The following is a 26,454-nucleotide window of genomic DNA, read 5'->3' on the forward strand; positions in this document are numbered from 1 at the left end:
CATTATTAAATGTTTATGCACATAAATAAATAAAAAACCAAAAATGCTTACAAGAGCCTCTACAGCTGAAATTAAGTAGAGCCATTTGCTGTATTTCATATGTTACATATTTGTTCTGGATTTTCAAGTTTGTAAGCACTTGTCAACCAACAAACTGGAAATCATTTGTCTTAAAGCCAGTAGATTACTCCCACCTTCTAAAAACTCCCTTCAAAGTACTTGGTATTCCGTGAACGCATGCGCAGGGTGTATTCAGCCAATCAGCACAGTCCTTTGGTGAGACCTATTTGCTCCAGCTGGCATCACAAAGGATCCTCTGAGGCTTCTGTCTGGGTGTGGCCCCTGACAACGGTTTTTTTTTTTTTTTTTGCCATTGAGGAGCTAAGCACAGAAGGGTGCGGTTTGGAAGGTGTTCTCCTCTTAGATGAGCTGTAAGTGATAGTCTGCCCTGATCAGGGTTGTTGGACAGTTAATCGAGGTGTGACAGGGTGGGGAATCTCAGGCCCAGGAGGCCACTATGTGAGGAAAAGCCTCCTGATCGCCATTTTCTGTGGAATCTGAGGGTGAATGGAAGGTGGAGGACCGTATTCATGGAAGAGGATCGAACAGGTCAGGGCCATAGAGAATTGGGAACCCTTGGAAGAGAAAAGCTTGGGGCCTGGGGATAGGATCAGAGAACCAGCTGCAGGACTGTGGGTCAGGGAACAGGGAGCCATTGGTGAGATGCCTTGGCGATTGTCCTGTGTGATATTCAGGATCCCTTAGAAACACACTGAGGATTCGTCCCTCCTCATTGTCTTCTCTATGGTGTGTTCCTTTGGTATAGACTGTATGAACATTGCAGACAGTAGAATGGCATAGGAAGATGAATGAAAAGAAGAAGAGGAGATAATTGTAAGAGATTCATAAGTCATTGGGGATGGATTCTGACCACAGATCTTTCTGTCTCAGTCTCCCATGTATTGGGATTAAAGACTTGCACCACCAAGTTCAGCTTTTTCTCTCAGTTTAGTTTCTGTAGGATGGGATCTATCTTTGTAGTTTCAGCTGGCCCGGCTTGGCCTGGCCTTGAACTTACAATCTTCAGATGTTTGAAATCCTCGGCTTCCCCAAATCCCTAATTTCTCCAATATAAGGTCTTTCTGTGTGGGTGGTGGTGGTAGTTCATGTTTTTTTGTAGACTTAGTGGTGGATCTTTTTGATATGAATATACAGTTACCATGTTCTTTATCTTTCTGGATAGAACTGTGAGTTTACGTTAGACTGAGATAAACTGGTAAACAGAATTGCTGATGTTTTGTTTAAAAATATTCTGTGGGAGATAGGACCAAAATTCAGATACCTCAAAGGTTAAAGGATGTTGCTCATCGTTTTTTGGGAGGAGGGGAGGACTCATAGGTTGAAGGTTGGCCAGTTTTTGTCTCTTTTTAAACTGAGAAATTGCAGACTAATAATTTAGGTTCTAAAGGAGGTTTTTAAAGAAGTGAGTTAAAGAAGTTTTTAAAACAAGTTGTGAGGGAGAGGGACATGATAAATGGGATACACGGAGGAAATGGTACGGGTAAGTGTATATATATATGCATCACCATATTGAATATGTACACAGAACTCTCTGATAAAGGCAATTGATTAAAAATATACATGTTAAGTAAAAAAAGAAATGATCTTTCATTGAGCTAAAATTATTATTTGATTTTTTGTTATTTTTAATTTTTTAAATGATAATTTTTAATCAGGTAACTAAGTTCTTTTTTTTTCCTTTTTATTTTTATTGTTTTTTTTTTTTTTAAACTAAGAAGACTACTGTGTTCTTATGAGAAGAATGGCTCTTAAGAAATTGAAGGTGATACCAAAGGAAGGTTACTTATTACTTTTGGACTTTGATGATGAGGACGATGACATAAAAGTTTCAGAGGAGGCTCTTTCGGAAGGTATCGCATTTCCAGTATTAATTGTGTCCTGCAGTTCATTAGACTTTACCTAGTCACCTGAAATGGAAGAAGTCTTTGTTAAGAGTTTACATATACTTCATTTCTAATTTTACCTATATCTCTCTATTCCTATATACAAGGTTTTGCAGCACATAAACCTACTCTTGGAACTATATCAGCATATGTTGAGAGAGAAGAACTTTCTTGATTTCGCCTCAAGAAAAGACATGAACATTGTTCGTATAATATGTTTGCCAAACATGAATTTATTTCATAAAACTTGCAAATAAATTATTTCCTTTCTTTTTCTATTATAACTTTTCCTTATTTACATTTCAAATATTATCCCCGTTTCTAGTTTCCACTCCAAAAAATCTCCTGTCCTCTCCCCTCTCCCCCATCTCCCCAACACATCATCTACCAATTCCTAACCCAGGTATTCCCCCATACTGGGGCATAGGATCTTTACAGGAACAAGTGTCTCTCCTCCCATTGATGCCTGACTAGTCCATCCTCTGCTACATAAGAAGCTGGAATCATATATCCCATTATTTGTTTTCATTGATTGGTGGTTTAATCCCATGGAATTGTGGGGTACTTGTTAGTTCATGTTGTTTTTTCTTTTATGGGCCTGCAAACTCCTTAAGCTCCTTAGGTATTTTCTCCAGCTCCATAATTGGGGACCCTGTGCTAAGTCCAAAGGATGTCTGTGAACATCCACTTTTTTATTTGTCAGGCATTAGCAGATCCTCTCAGGAGACAACTATATCATTCTCCTGCACCCAATCCCTTGTTGGCATCTTCAGTAGATTTGGTGGTTGTATATGGGATGGATCCCCAAGTGAGGCAGTCTCTGTATTCTTTTATTCTCAGCTCCAATCTTTGTCTCTGTAACTCCCTCCATGATAATTTGGTTCCCCATTCTAAGAAGGAACGGCATATCCACACTTTGGTCTTCCTTCTTCAGTTTCATGGGTTTTGCACATTTTACCTTGGTTATTCTGAGCTTCAGGGATAATATCCACTCATCAATGTGTGAATATCATGTGTGTTTTTTGTGATTGGGTTAACTCTCTTAGGAAGATATCATCCAGATCCATCCATTTGTATAAAAATTTCATGAATTCATTGTTTTTAATAGCTGTGTAGTAATTCATTAAGTAAATGTGCCATATTTTCTATATACATTCCTCTAAAGAGAGTCATCTGGGTTCATTTCAGCTTCTTGTTATTATACAAAAGGCTGCTATGGACAAAGTGAAGCATGTTTCCTTATTACAAGTTTGAACTTCTGGGTATAACCTTATCAGTTTATGAGGTCCCATTTGTCCATTTTTAATCTTATAGCACAAGACATTGGTAGTATTTTTTTTCAAGAATATCCCCCCTTTGCCCATGTATTCCAGGCTATTCCCCACTTTCTCCTCTATAAGTTTCAGTGTCTCTGGTTTTATGTGCAGTCCCTTGATCGACTTAGACTTGAGCATTGCACAGGGGATGAGAATAGATCAATTTACATTCTCCTACATGCGAACTGCCAATTGAACCAACACCATTTGTTGAAAATGCTGTCTCCTTTCCACTAGATGGTTTTAGCTCCTTTGTCAAAGATCAAGTGACTAAAGGTTTATTTCTCTGACTTCAGTTCTATTTCATTTATCTACCTGTCTACCACTATACCTGTACCATGTAGTGTTTATCACAATTGCTTTGTAGTGCACTTTGAGGTCAGGCATGGTGATTCCACAAGAGGTTCTTTTATTGTTGGGAATAGTTTTTCCTATACCAGGTTTTTGTTTTTTGTTGTTGTTGTTGTTGTTGGTTTTTTGTTGTTGTTGTTGTTGTTGCTTGTTTGTTTTTTTCAAATTCCAGGAGAATTTGTAAATTGCCCTTTCTAACTCAGTAAAGAATTGAGTTGGAATTTTGATGGGGATTATATTGAATCTATAAACTACTTTTGGCAGAACAGCCATTTTTACTATATTAATCCTTCCAATCCATGAGCATGGGAGTTCTTTCCATGTTCTGAGATCTTGTTTCATTTCTTTCTTCAGAGACATGAAGTTTTTATCATATATATCTTTCACTTTCTAAGTTAGAGTCACACCAAGCTATTTTATATTATTTGTGAGTATTGTGAAGGGTGAGTTTTCCCAAATTTCTTTCTCATCCTCTTTTTCCTTTGAGTAGAGAAAGGCCACTGATATGTTTGAGTTAATTTTATATTCACCTACTGCACTGAAGTCATATATATGGTTACGATTTCTCTGGTGCATTTTTGGGTCACTGATACATGCTATCATATATTCTGGAAATAGTGATATTTTGACTTCTTCCTTTCCAATTTGTATTCATTTGTTTTCCTTTTGTTGTCTAATTGCTCTGGTTAGGACTTCAACTACTATATTCAATAGGTATGAAGAAAGTGGGCAGCCTTGTCTAGTCCCTGATTTTAATGAGATTGTTTCATTTAGTTTAATGTTTCCTACTCGTTTGCTGTCTATTGTATTTTTTTTTTATGTTTAGATATGGGCCTTGAATTCCTGACCTTTCCTGGACTTTTATTATGAATGGGTGTTGTGTTTTGTCAAATGCTTTCTCAGCATCTAATGAGGTGATCATGTTGGTTTCGTCTTTGAGTTTGTTTCTATAGTGGATTAAGTTGACAAATTTCCATATATTAAACCATCCTTGCATTACAGGGATGAAGTCTACTTGACCATGATGGATGATCGTTTTGATGTATTCTTTTATTTGGTTTGCAGTGATTTTATTGAGTATTTTTGCTTCGAAATTCATAAGGGAAAATGGTCTGAAGTTTCCTTTCTTCATTGTGTTTTTGTATGGTTTGAATATAATTGTAATCTGGCTTCATAGAACAAATTCAATAGTGTTCCTTCTCTTTTGATTTTGCATAATAGTTTGAAGAGTTTTGGTATTAGGTCTCCATGTGTAAGACCCCGAAGATGGACCTCCTCTCAAGTCCAGTAAAGTCCCGGGATGAGCTGGCCAGCACCCCAATGACTTGAGAGAAATCCACACCTGATGCAAACTGCAAGAGGTTTTATTATCAGCTAGCTAAGGACAAACTCCTTCCACTGTGCAGGGCAGGGGCGTATGACTCTGAGATGTGACAGAAGAAGGTTTTTATTAGCTAGCTGAGGAATTGGGATGAGTTGGGAGGAGAGTTTGGAGGAGTTGGGAAGAGATGGGAGGAGTGTTCTTCTTTGCCCAGATGTCCTTGTCAAAACTCCAATTTTGAATCTCTAGCTGTAAGGCTCAGAAACCAAAAGGATTTTTGGTGGCTGTAGAGAACATAGAGTCTCTTTCTGGCTGTATTTTTATAAATCAGGGAAAACAATCTTGGAGAATGTCCAGGTGCTTTACCTTCCAGGGAGAAACGCTCTAAGTTGTGGTCTCACATTTCCCACTCCTTCTAGTACATAGTTCTGATCTTATAAGTTAGAAAATTAAACCTCTGGCCCAGCTGCCAAACAAAGCCAACATGAGGTCACAGCTTTAGGATATGTAAGATTGAGAACCTCAGAAGCCCATTGAATGAGACAAAAGAGCCTCTTGCCATTGGGAGGAGGGAGGGAGGGAGGTTCCTGTGCAGTGCCCACTGTGTGTGAGCAGTGCCAGGCCAGTGGGCCATGGCAGGCTGGATGCCAGAACTGGGCACATGCTGGAGGTGTGGCAGCAGGGCTTGTGAGAATCATCAGGGAAAGTCCTTTTGATCTGAGTTCAAGTTTGCCAGAATGGTGGCACCAGACCAGGACAGGTACTCCTGTTTGAAATTTATGTGGCACCAAGATGGTTTCTGGTTCGTATGTTTTTTGTTTTTTTTTTGTTTTTGTTTAAGTTTTTTATTGTGTTTCAACATTTCCAAGGCATCTTTTCTGACCAGTTGTAGGTCCTTCAAGTGAGCTAGTGGGAGTTCTGAAAAAGAAACATGAGGGTCAAACATTCCACCTGCTTCTGTTAAAGGGGGGGGGGTCCCCAGTTGAGGAGTTCGAATGGTGTAAGTTTAAATTTCCCTGTGGTGTTCCATACTCAGAACAAGGTGAAGGGAAAAAGAGCTGCATAATCTTTTCTGCAGGTCTCTAAAACCAATTTAGTCAAGGTTTCTTTTAATGCTCTATTCATGTGTGTTTTTGAGCTTTACTAAAGTTTCTTTTATGAGTGTGGATGACATTGCATTTGGCGTATAAATGTTCAGAATTGGGAATTCATTTTGGCAAATTTTAACATTGATGAATATGAAGTGTCCCTCCTCTTTTTTTTTTTTTTTTGATAACTTTGGGTTGAAAGTCGAATTTATTTGATATTAGAATGGCTACTCCAACTTGTTTCTTTGTAACATTTCCTTGGATAATTGTTTTCCAGCCTTTTACTCTAAGGTAATATCTGTATTTGTCCCTGAGATTTGTTTCTAGTATGCTTGGTCTTGCTTACACATCCTGTCTGTTATTCTATGTCTTTTTATTGGTGAATTGTGTCCGCTGATATTATGAGATATTAAGGAAAAGTAGTTGTTGCTTCCTGTTATTTTTGTTGTTAGAGTTGGAATGTGATTCATGTAGCTTTCTTCTTTTAGGTTTGCTTCAAGATCAATTTCTTGGTTTTTCTAGAGTGTAATTTCCCTCCTTATATTGGAGTTTTCCCATTATTATCCACTTGATGGGCTGGATTTGTTCGAGCATATTGTGTAGATATCGTTTTTTTTCACAGAATACCTTGTTTTCTCAATCTATTGTAAAATTTTTTGATGCGTCTAGTAGCCTTGTCTGGCATTTCTTTTCCCTTAGGGTCTGTATGACATCTGCCCTGGATATTATGGCTTTCATAATCTCTGGGGATAAGTTAGGTATAGTTTTGATAGGATTTCCTTTATAAGTCACTTGACCATTTTCCCTTAGTGCTTTTAATATTCTTCTTTTTCTTTTCTTTTTTTTTTTATTATGCATTTGGAGTTTTGATTTCTATATGATGGAAGAAATTTCTCTTGTGGTCCAAACTATTTGGAGTTTTGTAGGCTACTTGTATATTCATAGGCAACTCTTTCTTTAGGTTAGGGAAGTTTTCTTCTATAATTTTGTTGAATATATTCACTGTCCCTAAATTTGAAAAACTTACTTGTCATTGATACCTATTATCCTTAAGTTTTGTCATCTCCTTGTGCCCTGGATTTTCTCGGTGTAAATATTTCCTTTCTAAAATCTCTTCCAAAAATTTACATGGAGAGTTTTTCCAGATAAATTCAAATCGATAGTACTTTATTAACTATTACTTATATAGAATCCTTTCAAATGTTTCTGTTTTCTATTGTTAATACAGTAAAGAGCCCAGCATTTGATAAAAATGAGAATATATCGCCTCAAGCAGAAGCAGATGAAGATATGGGGTAACATTTTCAATATTTTTTGCCAGCTCAATAGATTACTTCATAAGTAGTGTTTGTATTACCTTCACTGGAGAAGTAGATTCAGGAAGATAGCAATACAAATCAGACACTGCTATATGTTGAGTTCAAGCCCAGCTTGAGGTCCTTCAGACCTTGTGATAACAAACACATAGCAACTAGTATAATATGACCACCTGCCTGAGATCTTCCAAGATATACACACAAAGAAAAGGAGAAAAATCATGAAAATAAGAGGGGGACCATCTGGCAAGAAGAAGGGTCTCAGCAAGAGTGGGAGAGTAATGAATAAACTACTGTGGGTGTAAATGTATGAATTGGTAAAAGTAAAGGATACAAGATCACTTTGATACTCCACCATGTAATATATACATATATATATATATACATACACATATATATATACATACATATACATATGTATATATATATACATACATATATATATACATACATATACATATGTATATATATGTATATATATATATGTATATATATATATATATATATATGACATTTGTTCTTAACCAAACATTATATATTTATTATAAATAATTAAAAGAAAGTTCTTTTTAAAGTTTTGTGTGGGTAAGAAAAATGCCTACCAGTCCACTATATTTCTTGCATTAATTTTTTATTTTCCTTTCTTCACAGAGATGAAGTAGACAGTATGTTGGATAAATCTGAAGGTATGTGTTTTTGGAGGTATTTGCCTGTTTTTTAAAGAGGTCAGAAGAGGGCATCAGATTTCTAGACTGTATAGCAAAAGGGGATAATTTTGGGTTCACAGTAATTGTAGTTTCCTTTAAAACACATATGAGATAACTTCTCAGCAAACATTCAGAATGCAAGATTAGCTGAAGATGTAGCTCAGTGGTAAATCACCATTTAAAAGTGATGAGTTTCATCTTCAGTGGCAAAAATAAACAAACAAAAACAAACAAAGAAACAAAACAAAACAATAACAATAAAAACCCCAAACAAACCAACAAATGCACCAAATTAACAAAAATCCTACCAAACAAGCAAAACACAGTTATAAGTCTTGCAAATGAAATGTTAGGTTGTCCAGTTTGCCAAATTAACTGCAAATTGTAAAATGAGCAAGAAACCCAGTTTGCTCTTGTAAGGAAACAAGCAAAACCAGCAATAAGCATTTTAGGAGCCTAAACTTAGGCATGATTAGAGAAGAAAAAAAAAATATACAGTGGCTACCACAAGAGAACAAACCTCTCAGAGGGGCTAGAGAGATGGCTGTTTTGGTAACGTGCTTTATTTGAAAGTATATAAATTAAGGAGGGGGTCTTAAATCGGCTTTAAAAATGCAGGCTGCAACCCAGTGAAAAGTAGTTGGAGACAGCTTGCTGGCTAGCCAGGCTAGTGGCATTGGTGAGCTGCAGATTCAGAGAGAATCTGTCTCATGTTTTAAATTTGGGTAGTCAGAGGTGGTTCATGCCATAATCCCAGCAGTTGGTAACCAGGGTGAGGTCCAGGACTACAACCCTGCCTTGAAAAAAAAAAAAAAAAAAAAAAAAGGAAGTTGGAATGTGATTGAGAATGCAGCAAATGTCTATTTGTCGCCCTCTTATGCATACTTATACTGGAATGTATATGCATCAGTTTTTTACAATACTCTTTATCTGATTTACACAATCCATTAAAATGATGGTTTTTGTCTTTTTGTTTTTTCTCTATGAGCAAATTGTCAATATTAAGAAAGTGTTATAATTTTGTAATCTCCACTGTATAGTACAAATAAACATCTTTCAAGAAAAATGATCAGCACACCTTAAAAGACACAAAGTCAGGGATGGAAAGATGGCTTAGAAATTAAGAGCACTTGTTGTTCTTGGACAGAACCAAGTTTTAGTTCCTAGGACCCACACAATGGCTCAAAACCATTTTTAATTCTATATCCATGGGTTTTGGAATTCTCTTCTAGTTTCTATGTGCACCACACATGCATGTTTATAAACACAAACATGCAAAAACAAATTACTTAAATAAATAAAACAATTGAAAATTACAAACAACAGCACCTTCATCTGAAACAAAGTAGGAGAGTCTTGTTTGGGATCCGTTTTATTTTAGCTTTCAAGTTAGTATTGTAAACTTGGAAAATGGAAAGCCTCTGGGTAGTAGTGGCAGCTAAAATACTACCTCCTTTTTGCTCTTCAATGACAGATGACTGATTGAGCCTTTCTCACTCTTAGTACACATGTGCAAACACTGCCAATCAGCAAGGGCCTTGGCTGAGATTGTTTTCCCGCTATCCAAACCCTGTTACCCAGTATGCTTTGTGGTAGTCATCAAGCCGAGTTCTTGTGGAAGCAAGGTTCTTGAGGAAGCATGGTAGGGAGAAGTCTCAGTAGAGGTAGTCAATTGTCTGTTGAAAGATGATTAATACTGTTTGAGCTGGGGGCCTGTGTGGGGAAGAAGGTGGAGGGGTGGAGGTGTTACTTTAGGAGTAAGGAGAGGAGGTGACCCTCACTGGACTCAGGAAGGTACTGCTTCCAGGCTCACAATCAACTTTTCCCACTTAGTTCTCTGCTGAGAAAAACAGAGAACTTCGCTAAGGGCAGGGGTTTGAACAGAATTATCTTCTAACAGAAAGCAGGAAGGCCAGGGAATTGGAGACCCTGGAAGTCTTCTTGGGGCTTGGGGAGGTGAGGAGTGAGTAAATTGGAAGTCAGTTAGTGGAGCCAACAGACTAAAACCTTCTTTTAGCTGCTGCTGCCTGCCAGGAATTCATTAAAAACGAACTGAAAACCAGTCTTCATTTACCTCTACCTGTTGTTAAAAGGGCAGATTCCCGAAATTTCTATGTATAGGCTCCAATTGCCTCAAAATACAGAGGCTCCTCTCAGCCTCAGAAGTGCTGGGACTTCAGACATAATTCAGGCCAGGTTGTTGTTATTTATTTGTTGTTTTGGTTTAGGACAGTAAGCTCTAACTCTATATCTCAGGATTGTCTGAAACCTCACCTGCAGCTTTGACTGGCCTTGAAACTGAAGTCCCCAGCCTTACAAATGTACCTGGGCCTGAGGAAATATGTGTTCTTTATTTTTTATATTTAAATTTTTGTTTGTTTGTTTGTTTGTTTGTTTGTTTTTATTCCTTTTTTCCTTGTTGAAGATTGAAACCAGAGCTTCTTGCTGTAGCAGTAAAATATTTTTCCAGCCAGAAAAACTTTATATTTTAGATCTGCTTTAGATTTGTATTATGATGAAAAAAATTGAGGAGCTTGGTTATGATAAAAGCAACCATGATTTCATTTGGAGATTGAGATGCAAACACATTTACTCTAATTTATCAAAACCCTAGCAACAATGGGACCAAAATTTAGATCATCCTGTGATTGCATGTAAACCCACTTGAAGTCACAGTTAAAGCCATCATATTATGTGTGTGTGTGTGTGTGTGTGTGTGTGTGTGTGTGTGTGTGTTTATTTACATTTCAAATATTAGTCATTTCCTGGTTTCACCCCAGAAATTCCCTTTACCATTCCACCCTCCCTCTGCTTCTATGAGCATGTTCCCCCACCCACCAACACCCATGTCCCTGCTCTGGTATTTGCCTACACTGGGACACCAAACTTCACATGACCAAGGACCTCTCCTCTCACTGATGTTTGACAAGGACATCCTCTGCTATGTATTTAGCTGGAGCCATGGTCCCCCTCTTTGTTTGCTGGCTTCGTCCCTGAGTGCTCTGGGGGGAGGGGGGCGGTCTGCTTGGTTCATATTATTGTTCTTCCTGTAAGATTACAAACCCCTTCAGCTCCTTCAGTCCTTCCTCTAACTCCTCCACTGTGGACCCCATAATCAGTCTGATTGTTGGCTGTGAGCATGAGCCTCTGTTTTTGCCAACCTCTGGCAGAGCCCCTAAGGACACAGCCTTATTAGGCTCCTTTCAGCAATCATTTGTTGGTATCCACAATAGTGACAGGGTCTGGTGTTTATATACGGGATGGATCCACAGGTGGGGCAGATTCTGAATGGTAGTTCCTTCAGTCTCTGCCCTGCACTTTGTCTCCATATTTCCTCCCAGTAGTATTTTGTTCCCCATTCTGAGAAGGACGGAAACATGCACACTTTTTTCTTCCTTCTTAAGGTTTATGTGGTCTGTGAATTACATTTTGGGTATTCTGAACTTTTAGGATAATATCCACTTATCAGTGAGTGCATACCATATTTTTTCCTTTGGGATTGTGTTACCTCATACAGGATGATATACTTTAGACATATCCGTTTGCGTGTGAACTTCCTGAAGTCATTTTTTCTTTATGGTCACTATACATTTTTATCACTATTTCTCTATAATACAGCTTGAGGTCAGGGATGATTCCCCCTGAAGTTCTTTTATTGTTGTGAATAGTTTTACAATATCCTGGATTTTCGTTATTCCAAATGATTTTGCATATTGCTCTTTCTATCTTTATAAAGAATTAAGTTTGAATATTGATGGAGAGGGCATGGAATCAGAGCTTACTTATGGCAAGATAGACATTTTTACTAAATTATTTGGGACACCAATCTATGGCCATGGGAGATCTTTCCATCTTCTGAGAATTTCAATTCTATCTTCAGAGACATGAAGTTCTTGTCCTACAGAACTTTGACTTGCTTTTTTCGTGTCACACCAAGGTATTAAAATATGAGACTATTGTGAAGAGTGTTGCTTCCATAACTTCCTTTTCAGCCTGTTTATCCTTTGAGTAGAGGAAGGCTACTGATCTATTTGAGTTAATTGTATATCCAATCACTTTGCTAAAGTTGTTTCTCAGGCTTAAGGGTTCTTTAGAGGATTTTTTTGGGGTCACTAAATATACTATCTTATTACCTATTAATAGTGATATTTTCATTTGTTCTTTTCCAATTTTTAACTTTTTGACCTCTTTTTGTTGTCTATTTAATCTGGCTAGAACTTCTAGTACTATAGTGAATAGGTAGGGAGAGAGTGGGAAGCCTTGTCATATATTAGTGGGATTGCATCGAGTTTCTCTCCATTTATTTTGATGTTGGATCCTGGTTTGCTACTATGTTTAGTTATGGGCCTTGCTTTCTGAATCTATCCAAGACTTCATCATGAAGGTGTGTTGATTTTTTTTTAAATGATTCCTCAGCGTCTAATGAGATAATACTGTGTTTTTTTCCTTGAGATTCTTTACATATTGGATTACATTGATGGATTCCCATATATTGAACCATTCCTGTATCCCTGGGATGAAGCCGCTTGATCATGAAGGATGATCATTTTGATGTGTTCTTGGATTGTGTTTAACAGGATGTTATTGAGTATTTTTGCATCAATATTTATTTAGTTAAATTGGTCTAAAGTATCCTGTCTTCATTGGGTTTTTGTATGGTTTGGGTATAAGAGTAAATGTGGCTTCATAGAACAAATTAAGTAGTGTTCATTTTCTTTTGTTTTTGCATAATAGATTGAAGATTGTTGGTATTGGTGTTTCATTGAAAGCCTGATAGAAATCTGTACTAAACCCATCAGATACGGGGCTTTTTTTTTTTTTTTGAGGGGGGAGCTCTTAATGACTGCTTCTATTTCTTTGGGGATTATGGGAGAGTTTACAGGGTTTATCTCAACCTGATTGAAATTTAGTACCTGACATCTGTCTAGATAATTGTCCAATTCATCCAGATTTTCCACTTTTGCTAAGTTACAGGCTTATATAGTAGGATCTGATGATTTTTTTGGATTTACTAAGTATCTGTTGTTATGTCTCCCTTTTCATTACTGGTTTTGTTAATGTTGATATTTTCCCTGTGCCCTGTAATTAGTCTGGCTTATGTTTTATCTATCTTGTTGACTTTCTCAAAGGTCCAGCTCCTAGTTTGTTTGATTTTATGTTATAGTTCCTTTGTTTCCACTTGTTTGATTTCAGCCCTGAGTGTGATTAGTTCCTGCCTTCAACTCCTCTTGGGTGAATTTCCTTCCTGTTATTCAAGGGGTTTTAGGTGTGCTGTCAACCTACTACTGTATCTTCTCTCCAGTTTCTATTTAGAGGCATTCAGAGCTATGAGATTCCCTTTAACACTGCTTTAGTTGTGTTCCACAACTTTCAGTATGTAGTAACTTCATTTTTTTTTAAACTCTAAAAAGTCTTACATTTATTTTTTTTTTATTTCTTCCCTACCTGATTTATCACTGACTGGATTTTTGTTCACCTTCTACGTGTACATGGGTTTTCAATTATTTATATTATTATTTCAGATCAGCCTTAGTCCTTGGTGATTAGATAGGATGTATGAGATTATTTGGATATTTTTATATCTGTTGAGGCATGTTTTGTGACTGATTATATTGTTAATTTTGGAGAAGGCGTCATGAGGTGCTGAGCAGAATGGACAATTTTTGTTCTAGAATAAAATGTTCTATAGATATCAACTAATGTATTTGTTTCATAACTTCTGTTAGTTTAACTGTGTCTTTTTTTAAATTTTTCTTTCCAGGATCTTTCCATTGATGAGGAGGGTTGTTGAAGTCTTCTGCTATTATTGTGTGTGGTGCAATGTGCATTTTGAGCTGTACTAAAGTTTCTTATATGAATATGGATGCCATTGCATTTGGACTATAAATGTTTAGAATTGAAAATTCATCTTGGTAAATTTTAACTTTGATGAATATGAAGTGTCACTCCTTGTCTTTTTTGATAACATTGGGTTGAAAGTCAAATTTATTTGATATTAGAATGGCTACTCCAAATTTGTTTCTTTGGAACATTTGCTTAGAAAATTGTTTTCCAGCCTTTTACTGTAAGGAAATGTCTGTCTTTGTCCCTGAGGTTTGTTTCTGGTATGCTGGGTCTTGCTTACACATCCAGTCTGTTTGTCTATTTCTTTCTAATTGGTGAATAGAATATGGTGATATTAAGAGATACTAAGACAAAGTCTTTGTTTCTTCCTGTTATTTTTGTTGGAATTTTGTTCATGTAGCTATCTTCTTTTAGGTTTACTTCAAGATTAATATCTTGCTTTTGCTAGCATGTGATTTCCCTCCTTATATTGGAGTTTTCCCTTTATTATCCCTTGAAGGGTTTGGTTTGTTCAAAGGTATTGTGTAAATATTGTTTTTTCACGGAATACCTTGTTTTCTCAATCTATGGTAAAATAGTTTTACTGCATATTATAGCTTTGGCTCTTATTTCTGCTCTCTTAGTGTCTGTATGATATCTACCGTGGATCTTATGGCTTTCATAGTCTCTGGGGAGAAGTTAGGTGTAATTCTGATAGGAATTCCTGTATATGTTACTTGACCATTTTACCTTACTGCTTTTAATATTCTTTCTTTGTTTTGTTCATTTGGTGCTTTGATTAATATATGATGGCAGGGATTTTTGTTTTTGTTGTTGTTTTTCTGGTCCAAACTATTTGGAGTTCTGCATGCTTCTTGTATGTTCATGGACATCTCTTTCATTAGGTTAGGAAAGGTTTCTTTTATAGTTTTGTTGAAGATATTCACTGGCCCTATAATTTGGAAATCTTACTTCTCATCTACACCTGTTATCCTTATGTTTTTTCTTCTCCTTGTGTCCTAGATTTCCTGGATGTACTTAATTTTACTTAATTTTTAAAATCTGTTTCAAAAACTCAAAATGGGCAGTTTTTCCAAAGAAATTCAAATTGATAGTACTTTATTAACTATTACTAATATTGCATACTTTCAAATGTTTACATTTTCTATTGTCAATACAGTAAATAATCCAGCAATTGGTAAAGATGAAAATATATCGCCTCAAGTAAAAGGAGATGAAGACATGGGGTAATATTTTCAATTCTTTTTCTTTTTTTCTCTTTTTTTTTTCTTTCTTTTTTTTTTTTTGCCAGTTCAATAGAGTACTTCAAAAGTAGTGTTTGTGTTACCTTCACTGGAAAACTAGATTCAGGAAGATCAGCATTTCAATGTCAGATGCTGATATATGTTAAGTTCAAGCCCAGCTTGGGATCCTTTAGACTTTGTGATCACAAACACATAGGAACTCATACAATAGGACCACCTGCATGTGATCTTTGACACACTCAAAGAAAAGGAGAAACATCATAAAAATAAGTAGGGGACTATCTGGGGGAAAAAAGGGTCTTGGCAATTGTGGGAGAGTTATGAATAAACTCCTTGTGGGGTGTAAACCTATGAATTGTTAAAAGTAAATAATCCAAGTTTAAGTTGGTAGTCCACCATATATTTTATATGCATATGACATTTGTTCCAAACCAAACATTATATATTTATTATAAAAAATTAAAGAAGGTTCTGTGTAAAGTTTTGTGTGTGGTAAAAAAAATGGCCTACCAGTCTACTATATTTCTTGCTTTAATTTTTTATTGTTCTGTCTTCACAGACATGAAGTAGGCAGTATGTTGGATAAATCTGGAGGTATGTGTTTTAGAAATATTTCCCTGTTTCTTGAAGAGGCCAAACGAGGGAAACAGATCTCTATAGAACCTATAGCATAGGGGGATAATTGTAGGCTTCACAGAAATTATAGTTTTCGTTAAAAAATACACACAGATAACTTCTCATCCAACATTCAAAACTAAAGATTAACTAAAGATGTAGCTCAGTGGTAAAGCACCATTAAAAGTTATAAATTTCATCTTCAGTGGTGAAAACAAAAACAAAAACAAAAAACCAGCAAAAAAAAAAACAAACCCAGCAAATTAAAAAAAAAAAAAAAAAAAAAAAAAAAAAAAGCACCAGAGAAACAAAACACAGCAATAAGACTAGTAAATGAAATGTCAGTTCGTCCAGTGTGCCAAATTAGCTGCAAATTGTAAAGTGAGCAAGAAAACCAATTTGCTGTTGTAAGGAAACAAGCAAAACCACCACTAAGCATTTTTGGAGCCTAAACTTAGGCATGATTAGAGAAATAGAAAAAGAAACCAAACAAACAAAAAACAAACAAACAAAAAATTGCAGTGTCTATAGCAACAGAACAAACCTTGAAGAGTGGCTAGAGAGATGGCTGTTTTAGTAAAATGTTTTTCTTGAAAATAAAAGTGGGGGCCTAGAATCCACTTCTAAAATGCAGGCTGCCAACCAGTGCTGAGTAGGTGGAGACAGCTTGCTGGCTAGCCGAGGTAGTGGCATTGGTTAGCTGCATATTCAGAGAGAACCTATCTCAAGTTTTAAGTTGGGTCAGTCAGTGGTGGCACATGCCTTAATCCCAGACGTTGGGAGGCAGAGGCAGGGAGATTTTTGATTTTGATGCCACCAAGGTATACAGGGTGAGTTCCTGGTTAACCAGAGCTATACAGATAAACCCTGACTTGAAAAAAAAAAACTGAAAATGAAAAAGAAATTTGGAATATAATTGAGAATAAAACAGATGTCTATATCTGGCCTCCTTATGCACCCATATACTGAAATGTATACACTCCATTTTTATCCTGAAACTATTTATGATTTACACAATCCATTAAAATTATGTTTTTTTTGTTGCTGTTTTGTTTGTTTGTTTGTTTGTTTTTCTGTTTCTGGAAATAGACAACATTAACAAAGTCATTTTTTATACTCTCCATTATATAGTAAAATTAAACATCTATCGTGAGAAATGGTCCAGCACACCTTAAAACACACACAGGATAGGAATGGAAAGATGGCTTAGAAATTAAGAACACTTGTTGCTTTTGTACAGAACCAAGGTTTAGTTCCTAGAACCCACATAATTCTCAAAATCATTTTTAATTCTAGATCCAGGGATTTTGGCATCCTATTCTAGTTTCTAGGGGAACTAGTCATACATGTTATATAAATACAAACATGCAAAAACACTTTAGTTTAAAAAAAAAACCAAAAAAAAAAAGAAACAAAAAAAACAAAACAAACAAACAAACCAAAAAACAATGTAGAGTTACATAGAACAGTCCCTTCATCTGAAACAAAGTAGGAGAGTCGTCTTTGGAGTTCATTTTATTTTAACTTTCAAGTTAGTATTGCAAACTTAGAAAATGGAAAGCCTCTGGGTAGTAGTGGAAGTTAAAATACTACCCGCTTTTTGAAGCTTTAATCACAGATGACTGAAAGAGCCTCTCTTACCCTTAGTACTCATGTGCAAACACAGCCAATCAGCAATGGGCTTGGCTGAGATTATTTTCCTGCTGTTCAAACCCTGTTACCCAGTATGGTGGCTACAAAGAGTTCTTGAGGAAGCAAAATTCTTGAGGAATCATGGTAGGATGAAGTCTCAGTGGAGGTAGTCAATTGTCTGTTGGTTAATCCTGGTTCAGCTAGGGGTCTGGGTGGGGATGAAGGTGGAGTTTTGGAGGTGTTTCTTCAGGAGTAATGAGATTAGGTGACCCTCACTGGACTCAGGAAGTTGCTACTTCCAGGTTCACAATCGACCTTTCCCACTTAGGCCTCTGCTGAGAAAAACTGAGAACTTCACTGTAAGTGCAAGAGTTTGAACAGACTAGCTCCTAGCAGAAATCAGGAAGGCCAAGGAAATGGAGACCCTGAAAGTATTCTTGGGGACTGGGGATGTGAGGTGTGAGTAAACTGGACTTCACTTAGTGTATGAAACAGACAAAACCCTCTTCTGTGCAACTGCTTCCCACCAGGAATTTATTAAAAAGAAACTGAAGACCAGTCTACATTTTAACGTGTTGTGAAAATGCCACATTGCCGAAATTTCTATATATAGGTTCCAAACTGCCTCAAATACTAGAGGCTTCTCTCAGCCTCAGAAGTGCTGGGAATTCAGACATAATTCAGACCAGGCTGTCTTTATTTATTTGTTGTTTTGGTTTAGGAAAGTAACCTCTAGCTCTATATCTCAGGATTGTCTGAAACCTCAATTGCAGCCTGGACTGGCCTTGTACCTGAAGTCCTCAGCCTCAGAAATGTAATGGGGCCCGAGGAATCATGCCTTCTTTATTTTTTATATCTAAATTTTGGGGGTTTTTATTTTTCATTCCTGAAGATTGAAACCAGAGCTTCTTGCTGTAGCAGTAAAATATTTGTCCAGCCAGGAAGAATTTTATATTTAAGATTTGTCTTAGATTTGTATTGTGATGAAAAAGGTTGAGGAGCTTGGTTGTGATAAGAGCAACTATGGTTTTATTTGGAGATTGAGATGCAGACACATTTACTCTAATTTATCAAAAAACTAGCAGGAATGGGAAAAATTTAGATCATCCTGTGATTAGATGTAAACCCACCTGAAGACACAGTTAAAGCCATCTGTGTGTGTGTGTGTGTGTGTGTGTGTGTGTGTGTGTGTGTGTGTGTGTGTGAGTGTGTATGTATTTATTTACATTTCAAATATCAGCCATTTCCTGGTTTAATCCCAGGAAATCCCTATTCCATTTGACACTTGCTTTGTTTCTATGAGCCTGTTCCCTCACCCACATACTCCACCTCCCTACCCTGGCATTTGCCTACACTGGGGCATGGAGCTTTCACAGGACCAAGGACCTCTCCTCCCACTGATGTCTGACAATACCATCCTCTGCTCTATATGCCGCTAGAGTCATGGGTGCCCCTCTTTGTTTGGTGGCTTAGTCCCTGAGTGCTCTGGTCTGTCTGCTCGGTTCATATTGTTGTTCTTCCTGTAAGGTTGCAAACCCCTTCAGCTCCTTCAGTTCTTCCTCTAACTGCTCCCCTGGGGACCCCATGATCAGTCTGATTGTTGGCTGTGAGCATCAGCCTCTGTTCTTGCCAAGCCCTGGCAGAGCCTCTCAGGAGACAGTCATATTATGCTCCTATCAGCAAGCACTTGTTGGTATCCACAATAGTGACTGTGCCTGGTTTCTGTATATGGGATGGATCCAAAGGTTGGACAGAATCTGGATGGTCATTCCTTAAGTCTCTGCCCTGATCTCCACATTTCCTATCAGGAATATTATGTTCCCCATTCTAAGAAGGACTGAAACACCTACACTTTTGTCTTCCTTCTTCTTCAGCTTCATGTGGTCTGTGAATTACATTTTGGGTATTCTGAGCTTTTAGGGTAATATCCACTTATCAGTGAGTGCATACCATGTTTTTTTTTCCTTTGAGATCACACAGGATGATATATTTTAGATCTCTCCATTTCATGAAGGCATTGTCTCTGTACCATTACCATACATTTTTGTATCACTATTTCTGCATAATACAGCTTAAGGTCAGGGATGATTCCCCCTGAAGTTCTTTTATTGTTGAGAATAGTTTTGGGATATTCTGGAGTTTTGATATTCCGAATGGTTTTGCATATTGCTCTTTCTGTCTCTACGAAGAATTGAGTTTCAATTTTGATGGAGAGTGCATGGAATCTGTAGATTGCTTTTGGGAAGACAGCCATTTTTACTAACTTAATCTATGACCATGGGAGACCTTTCCATCTTCTGAGATTTTTCAGTTTCTTTCTTCAGAGACTTGAAGTTCTTGTCATAGAAATCTTTCACCTGCTTGGTTTGAGTCACATCAAGGAACTATAATTTGTGACTTTTGAAAGGTGTTGTTTCCATAATTGCCTTTCAGCCTGTTTATCTTTTGAGTAGAAGAAAGGTACTGTTTTGTTTGAGTTAATTGTATATCTAGCCACTTTGCTGAAGTTGTTTTTCAGGTTTATGGGTTCTCTGATGGAATTTTTGTGGTCACTTAAGTATACTATTTTATTATCTGCTAATAGTGATATTTTGATTTATTCCTTTCCAATTTTTATTCCTTTGACCAATTTTTGTTTTCTAGTTGCTCTGTCTAGAACTTGTAGTACTATAGTGAATTGGTAGGGAAAAAGTAAGAAGCCTTGTCTAGTCCTGTCTTGTCTTATTTTAGTGGAATTGCATCAAGTTTCTTTCCATTTAATTTGATGTTGGCTTCTGGTTTGCTTCTATATTTAGGTATGTGCTTAAAATTCTTAATCTATCCAAGACTATTATCATGAAGGTTTGTTGAATTTTTTTCAAATAATTTCTCTTCATCTAGTGAGAACTGTGTGTGAATTTGCTTCAATATATGTGTGCATGTTTGGATGTGTGTGTCTGTGTGTGTGTGACAGATACATATATATGTATCTGATGAATCCGATTGTTTCATAACTTCTCATTAGTTTCACAGTGTCTCTTTTTCATTTCTTTTTTTTCCAGGACCTCTGCGTTGCTCAGAGTGGGGTGTTGAAGTTTCTCACTATTATTATATGGGGTACAATATGTACTTTGAGTTCTAGTAAAATTTCTTTATGAATTTGGTTGCCCTTGTATTTGGAGCATAGATATTCAGAATTGTGAGTTCATCTTTGATGAATTATCCTTTGATAAGCATGAAGTAACATTACTTACCTTAAAAAACAAAAAAAAGTACTTTGTGAACCTCCTCTTTTCACAGTAGGCCCTCTTGACTACTGAGGCTTTTTTTGTAACAGCTTTGAAGGAATTTTAAAAGGAAAAAAAAATAGATGTAAACAATTTCACAGTTCCATGTACTCATAGCTAAGTGATATGTATACAAAATTCTGTACATGAAACATATTTTCATTGATCCAGTGCTAATTTTATATTAAGTCAGTTTCTTTTCTAGGAGTCTTCTGTGCTTCCTTCTTTATATGGCACAGTGCAAAACTGAATTCTTTAATGTAACCCTTATAACTTATTTTTAAATTTTATGTTATGGTTATTGTTTTTTTTTTCTTTCACGTGTGTATGTGCACAACTAGTGTGTCTTGTACCTGAGGAAGCCAGATGAAGGCCTTGAATCCCCTGAAACTGAAGTTATAGGTAGTGAGCCACCTTGTGGGTTTTGGTACTCCAATCTCAGAAAGCTGGAAGGGAACCAGTGCTCTTAACTGCTGAATCATCTCTCCAATCCCTTCATTGTTTTTTTTTTTCTTTTTATGAAATGAATTATGTAACTGTAAGTGGAAGACAACTTACTAAACAATGAGAGAATGATACTCAGATTCTAAAGTATCTGTTTTAAATTATATGTAACTGAATGCTAAGTGAGCTTTCTCAGAAGACAGTAACTTGTCTTTGAGATATGGTGTCATTATGTAGTTCAGGCTGGCCTGCATTTTCCTATTTAACCTATGCAGTCTTTACACTGGAAATCTCCTGCTTAAGCTTCCAATACTAGGATCATACACACACAAAAAAAAACATCTTTACATGGCTTACTAAACAATGCTCCTAATACCTATTTTTGGACTTATTTATGTGTATTAGTGTTTTGCTTACAGTTATATATGTGCACCACATGTGTACCTGTTGTTCAGATATCAGTTGATTATTTCAGATACCTGGAACTGGAGTCAGATAGTTGTGAGCCACCATATGAGTGCTAGACACCAAACCTATGTCCTTTGCAAAGAACAGGAAGTACTCTTAACTGCTGAGCCATATCTCTACCCCCATGAAACAATATTATATTTTTAAAAAATAATATTTTGCTTCTTTCAAGTTACCCATTTTACCAAATTATTTTTTTTCAACTGAAGGATTTGCTCTATTTAGAGGAGGCAGAATAATCATTTAATAATCTGATTTTGTCTAGTACTATGTATGGTGAGAATATTAAACATGTACACCGAAATATAGCTTCATCCTAGTTACTGAAAGCTAACTGTGCATGCTAGAAAGGTACTAAACATTTTCTGAAGCATTACAATTTTCATGAACTGCAGCAGTTACTGATCAAAAGTTCCTACCATAATTTTCTTCAAGTGTTTTTTTAAAGGATATGTTCTGAAATATAATTACCAATTCACTTTAGAAATAATTTTATTTTGATTAAAAAAAAACTTGGAGATCATTGTTTTAAACATAGATTTTAACATTTTTATCTATTTTTATTTATATAGGTATTTTGCCTATAAGTATGTCTGTGAGTCATATACATATGTACCTGGTGCATGCAGAATTTAGAACAGGGCATCACATCCCCTGGAACTGGAGTTGGAGATATTTGTGCACATTATGTAGGTGCTAGGAATCAAACGCAGGTTTGATTCTGACAGGGTCTCATTTGTAGCTCTGACTGTCCTGGAACTCAGTATGTTGACCAGGTTAACCTGGAACACACAAATATCTCTCTGCCTTTTCCTCCAGAATACTAGGATTAACATGGGAACCAATATGACCGGTTGCCCTCTTATTTTAATTGAATATTTTAAACAATGGGTCTAACAGTTCTACAGTCAAGTTTGTTCTTTCAGTTGCATCATCTTTTTTAGATTTGGAAAAGAATTAGCCTTTATTAAAAGTGTTTCCCTATGAAGAATTAAGTATACTTTTGATCCTTTTTTTTTTTGTGCATTTGTTCTTTTGAAAACTGTTCTTGAAGCTCAAAATTATTTTCCTTACAGAAATTAAAATTCAGATAAGATTAGATATTTCTTATCCAAAATACATGGACTGTTTTTTTCTATGTTGTGGAACATTTCTGTAGACTTTACAGGTTGAACATCCTTCATCTGAACATACCAAACCCTAAGTATTCTAAAGTATGAAGCATGTTTGTGATATCTATCATTTAATTTTAAGTTTCCATAGCATTATTGAATGAAATTTATCTATATCTATTTTTACTTGAATACATGGAATCATCTAATTTTTCTTCAAAATGACTCTTTATTTTTAATATAGATGACATTTATAAGACGCTTCACATAAAGAGAAAATGGATGGTAACTTATGTCAAAGAATCTTTCAAATGCAGCAACCAGAAATTAGAAAGATTTTGCAAAACGAACGAACGAGAGAGGTAGAGTTGTTATATTTGTAGGGTCAAATGTGTATCATTTTAAAAATTATATGTGGCTGAAGTTTAAAAAAAATTATATCATGTCTGATTCTTTAGTAAAAATGTGTGGCTTTGATTTTGTCTAAACAGTTAACCCTATAACATCATGCCTTCAAGCAAACTAAATCTAATTCATAGAAATCTATGAAAATTTTATTTTCTGCTTTAAGTCAATGTTAATGAGATTTAAATTTTAATTTACATTCATTGTGGAAATACAGAAGTCTTGCACATAGTCTTAGGAATGTAATTTATGGATTATTATGTTTAACAATATTCAAAAGGAACAACTACAATTACATATGCAGACAATTTGTATATTTTATTTGACATGTTTTGCACTGTCTTTACTAAGGCAATGTATGAAAAATAAATTAGAACTTATATTTGGTAGAAAATAATGAAAAAAAAACACATTGAAATATAATTAAATTTTGTACATGTATATATATATATATATATATATATGTGTGTGTGTGTGTGTGTGTGTGTGTGTGTGTGTGTTACGTGTGTGTTGTGTGTGTTTATATTTCTTTAATTTTGAAAAGCTAAAACGTAAATGAAAACCTCTCTGATAATATGTTAGGGGAAAAATCTATAATGATTTCCCATTAGATATTTTATACTGCTATTTTTCTTTTTATAGTATGAAATGTTCAATTGAATTTGTTCTGAGTGTTCTTTTTCATATTGGTATGAAATGTGCCTGCTTTTGTTACTGTGCTTTACAGGAAGAACATCAACAACAAATTTTGTGAGCAGTATATAACTACATTTCAGAAGTCTGATATGGATGTACAGAAATTCAATGAAGAAAAAGAAAAATCAGTGGTTGGTACCATAAAAAAAACTTAATATTTAACCTAGTATTACTAAGTAGGAATGGAACAACTAGCCTTGAGTTGAGCATATGAAACTAAATTAAGTTCCATTATCTATCTATCCTTGCTTCTGTTCTAGTCTTACTGAGATATAAACTATTGATTGCATACTATATCAATGAAAACGACTAGGCATTTTATGGTATACCAGATCATAAGTTTTCAAGAGGCAGACATTTGCAGAAAGATCAAGAGATGATTACCAGTGACTACAAAAAAAAAAAAATAAAACAAAAAAAAAACAAAAAACAAAAAAAACCACAATATATCAGAGTTCAAAGAAGAGAGAAAGCTTATTTATTGGTTTCACCTGGACTCTGTTGTTTATATTAAAAAACCAACTCAATTTGGTAAATCAGTTCTTACAGTCCTAAATTTAGTAAAGATTTAGTAATAACAGAGGATGGAAACAAACAATCTCAACAGCCCTGGAAGAATTTTCCTGTGGAAGAATATCAGCAAACAATTTTAGATCACGTCTCCATTACTCTACCTGTAGAGTCATCACCTGGTTTCCAAGTAAGATCTGAGACAACGATAATCATATTAACCATTTTATTTTATTTACTGGTTAATAGTTTGGAAAGTATTCAATTTGAAAGGAACAGCAAATTCATTCTTGCCTCAGAAGGCATTGAGGAACCTGCCATTATGAGTCAGTTCTGGAAAGAGATAGGAACTAAAGATAAATAATAAATACTCCAATTGAAGACAGTTTTTAAACATTGGACTCTGGATGACATTTCAAGGGAAAGTGATCATCCCTGTAAATAAGGAGTCTAAAGACAGAACAGCAGGGTACTTCAAGATTTGTAATTCTGCATATGGCAGCTGGTGAGAGGGAGCCAGTAAAGGAAGAGAACCACTGGTAGAAAGAAAACTACCATGAGTGAAGGAAAGTTTTAAAGAAGAAAAGATCCCTAAATGTGTCATATGCTGCATGTGGGCCCAATAAGATTGATTTACAGGGCTGGAAGATGGTTTAATTGGTAATCTTTCTCCCGTGTAGGCATGGAGACCCCAGCTTATATTCCCTGCATTGGGATGAATGCCCACACCACCACCACCAACAACAAAATAAACAACAACAAACTAGCAACACTAAAAACAAACCACCACCACAACAACAAAAAAAAGTTGGTGTGGTTGTGAGCATTTTAAAACAACCAATCTCAGATTTAGTTCAGAGAAAAGAAGATCTCCAGATCTTTGTAGCCACCAGGTGTAGCATAAATGATGAGCTCTAGGTTTAGTGAGATTCTGTCTCTGAAACAGTACTGTGAAATCAAAGATGACACCCAATATTAACCCTTTGTCTCCAAATGTATGCAGGTGCACTTTTTTTAAAGATAAGCATTGCAAATTAGAGGTAATTTTACTTAATTATGATGATTTGAGTACAAATGTGAGGTAAAAAATTGATCACAGTGAATAAAGGGCAAAACAGGATTGTAGTAGCCCAAGGTGAAAAGGTGTAAAGGGCTTGTCTTAATTTTTTTTTAAATGCAAATTATCATGGTTGTGCGCAACCCTAAAGAATACAATGAGAACTTTATGTTACTACTTCTATGTGTTGCTTGAGATTGGAATCTAGAGAAAACCAATCTAAGCTTCCAAGACTAGGATTTTACCGAGTTCATGTATACATGGTGCATGCCTATAAACATAAGAACTTGGGAGGCTAAGGCCAGTCTGTGCATTATGAAAAACTCTTTCACATTAAAAAAAAATTCCTACCCCACAATTGGTAGCATAATGTTATTTCATATTATTGTAAATATATATATATATTTAGTCAAAATAGTTGTTAAAATTTTAAATCAGTTGGAAAACTATACCTTTTAACTTTCATATAGAATTATTTTTGCTCACATAAATGTTTTAGTATTAGATATACATTTAGTGTTTTATTGTTAGACTAACATGCATGTTGCATGGCAGTAACAACAAAAATAAACAGAATTGTTATACTAAGGTTTTCCTTTTACATTTGTAGAATAGTTGTCAAAAAGAACAACAAGCATTGAAACTGTCCAAATGTAGTCAGAACCAGACCCTGGAAGCAGTTAAAGAAATGCATGAGAAGTCCATGGAGGTATGTTGCACATGGTCCATAAAATGACCTTAGGAATCTAAATATGTTTTAATAATCATAAAGTTTTAACTACTTATTATTTTGAATTATTTCTTACTGAAATGACTGCTATTATCCATAAAATCCTAATGGCTTTGTATGAATTATTAAAGTTATGAAATGATAAAATGGGAATTTGACCTCAGATGTACCTCATACTTTAATAACACTATAATTATCCTGCTTTATTAAACATAACCCTAACACTAACCCTAATCCTAATCCTGACCTTAACCTTTACCCTATACATCATCTGCACAGAATCTTTCATATTTGTATCCTTGGGAATTTATTTAATAAGAGGTACTTTTCTGTTTTAGGTTTTGATGAACTTGGGGACCAAGTACTAA

General features: G+C 35.6%; 1 protein-coding gene across 1 annotated transcript; it reads left to right on the forward strand.

The window, feature by feature from the left end:
* The first annotated feature begins 1,813 nt into the window (after positions 1 to 1,813).
* Positions 1,814 to 26,454, forward strand: Gm21117 (predicted gene, 21117). Its single transcript, XM_017318800.2, has 7 exons — positions 1,814 to 1,931; positions 7,269 to 7,335; positions 8,008 to 8,042; positions 22,933 to 23,050; positions 23,821 to 23,920; positions 25,967 to 26,065; positions 26,425 to 26,454. The coding sequence occupies exons 1-7, from the start codon at positions 1,814 to 1,816 to the stop codon at positions 26,452 to 26,454; spliced, it is 567 nt and encodes a 188-aa protein (XP_017174289.1).

This window comes from Mus musculus, chromosome Y (genome assembly GCF_000001635.26).
Source record: "Mus musculus strain C57BL/6J chromosome Y, GRCm38.p6 C57BL/6J".
In the NCBI taxonomy this organism is placed as follows: Eukaryota; Metazoa; Chordata; class Mammalia; order Rodentia; family Muridae; genus Mus; species Mus musculus.

Coding starts and splice junctions, on each gene's coding strand:
- Gm21117 (XM_017318800.2), top strand. CDS start 1,814: ATGAGAAGAATGGCTCTTAAGAAATTGAAGGTGATACCAAAGGAAGGT. Junction 1,932..7,268: donor AGAGGAGGCTCTTTCGGAAG/GTATCGCATTTC, acceptor TTGTTAATACAG/TAAAGAGCCCAGCATTTGAT. Junction 8,043..22,932: donor TATGTTGGATAAATCTGAAG/GTATGTGTTTTT, acceptor TTTTTAATATAG/ATGACATTTATAAGACGCTT.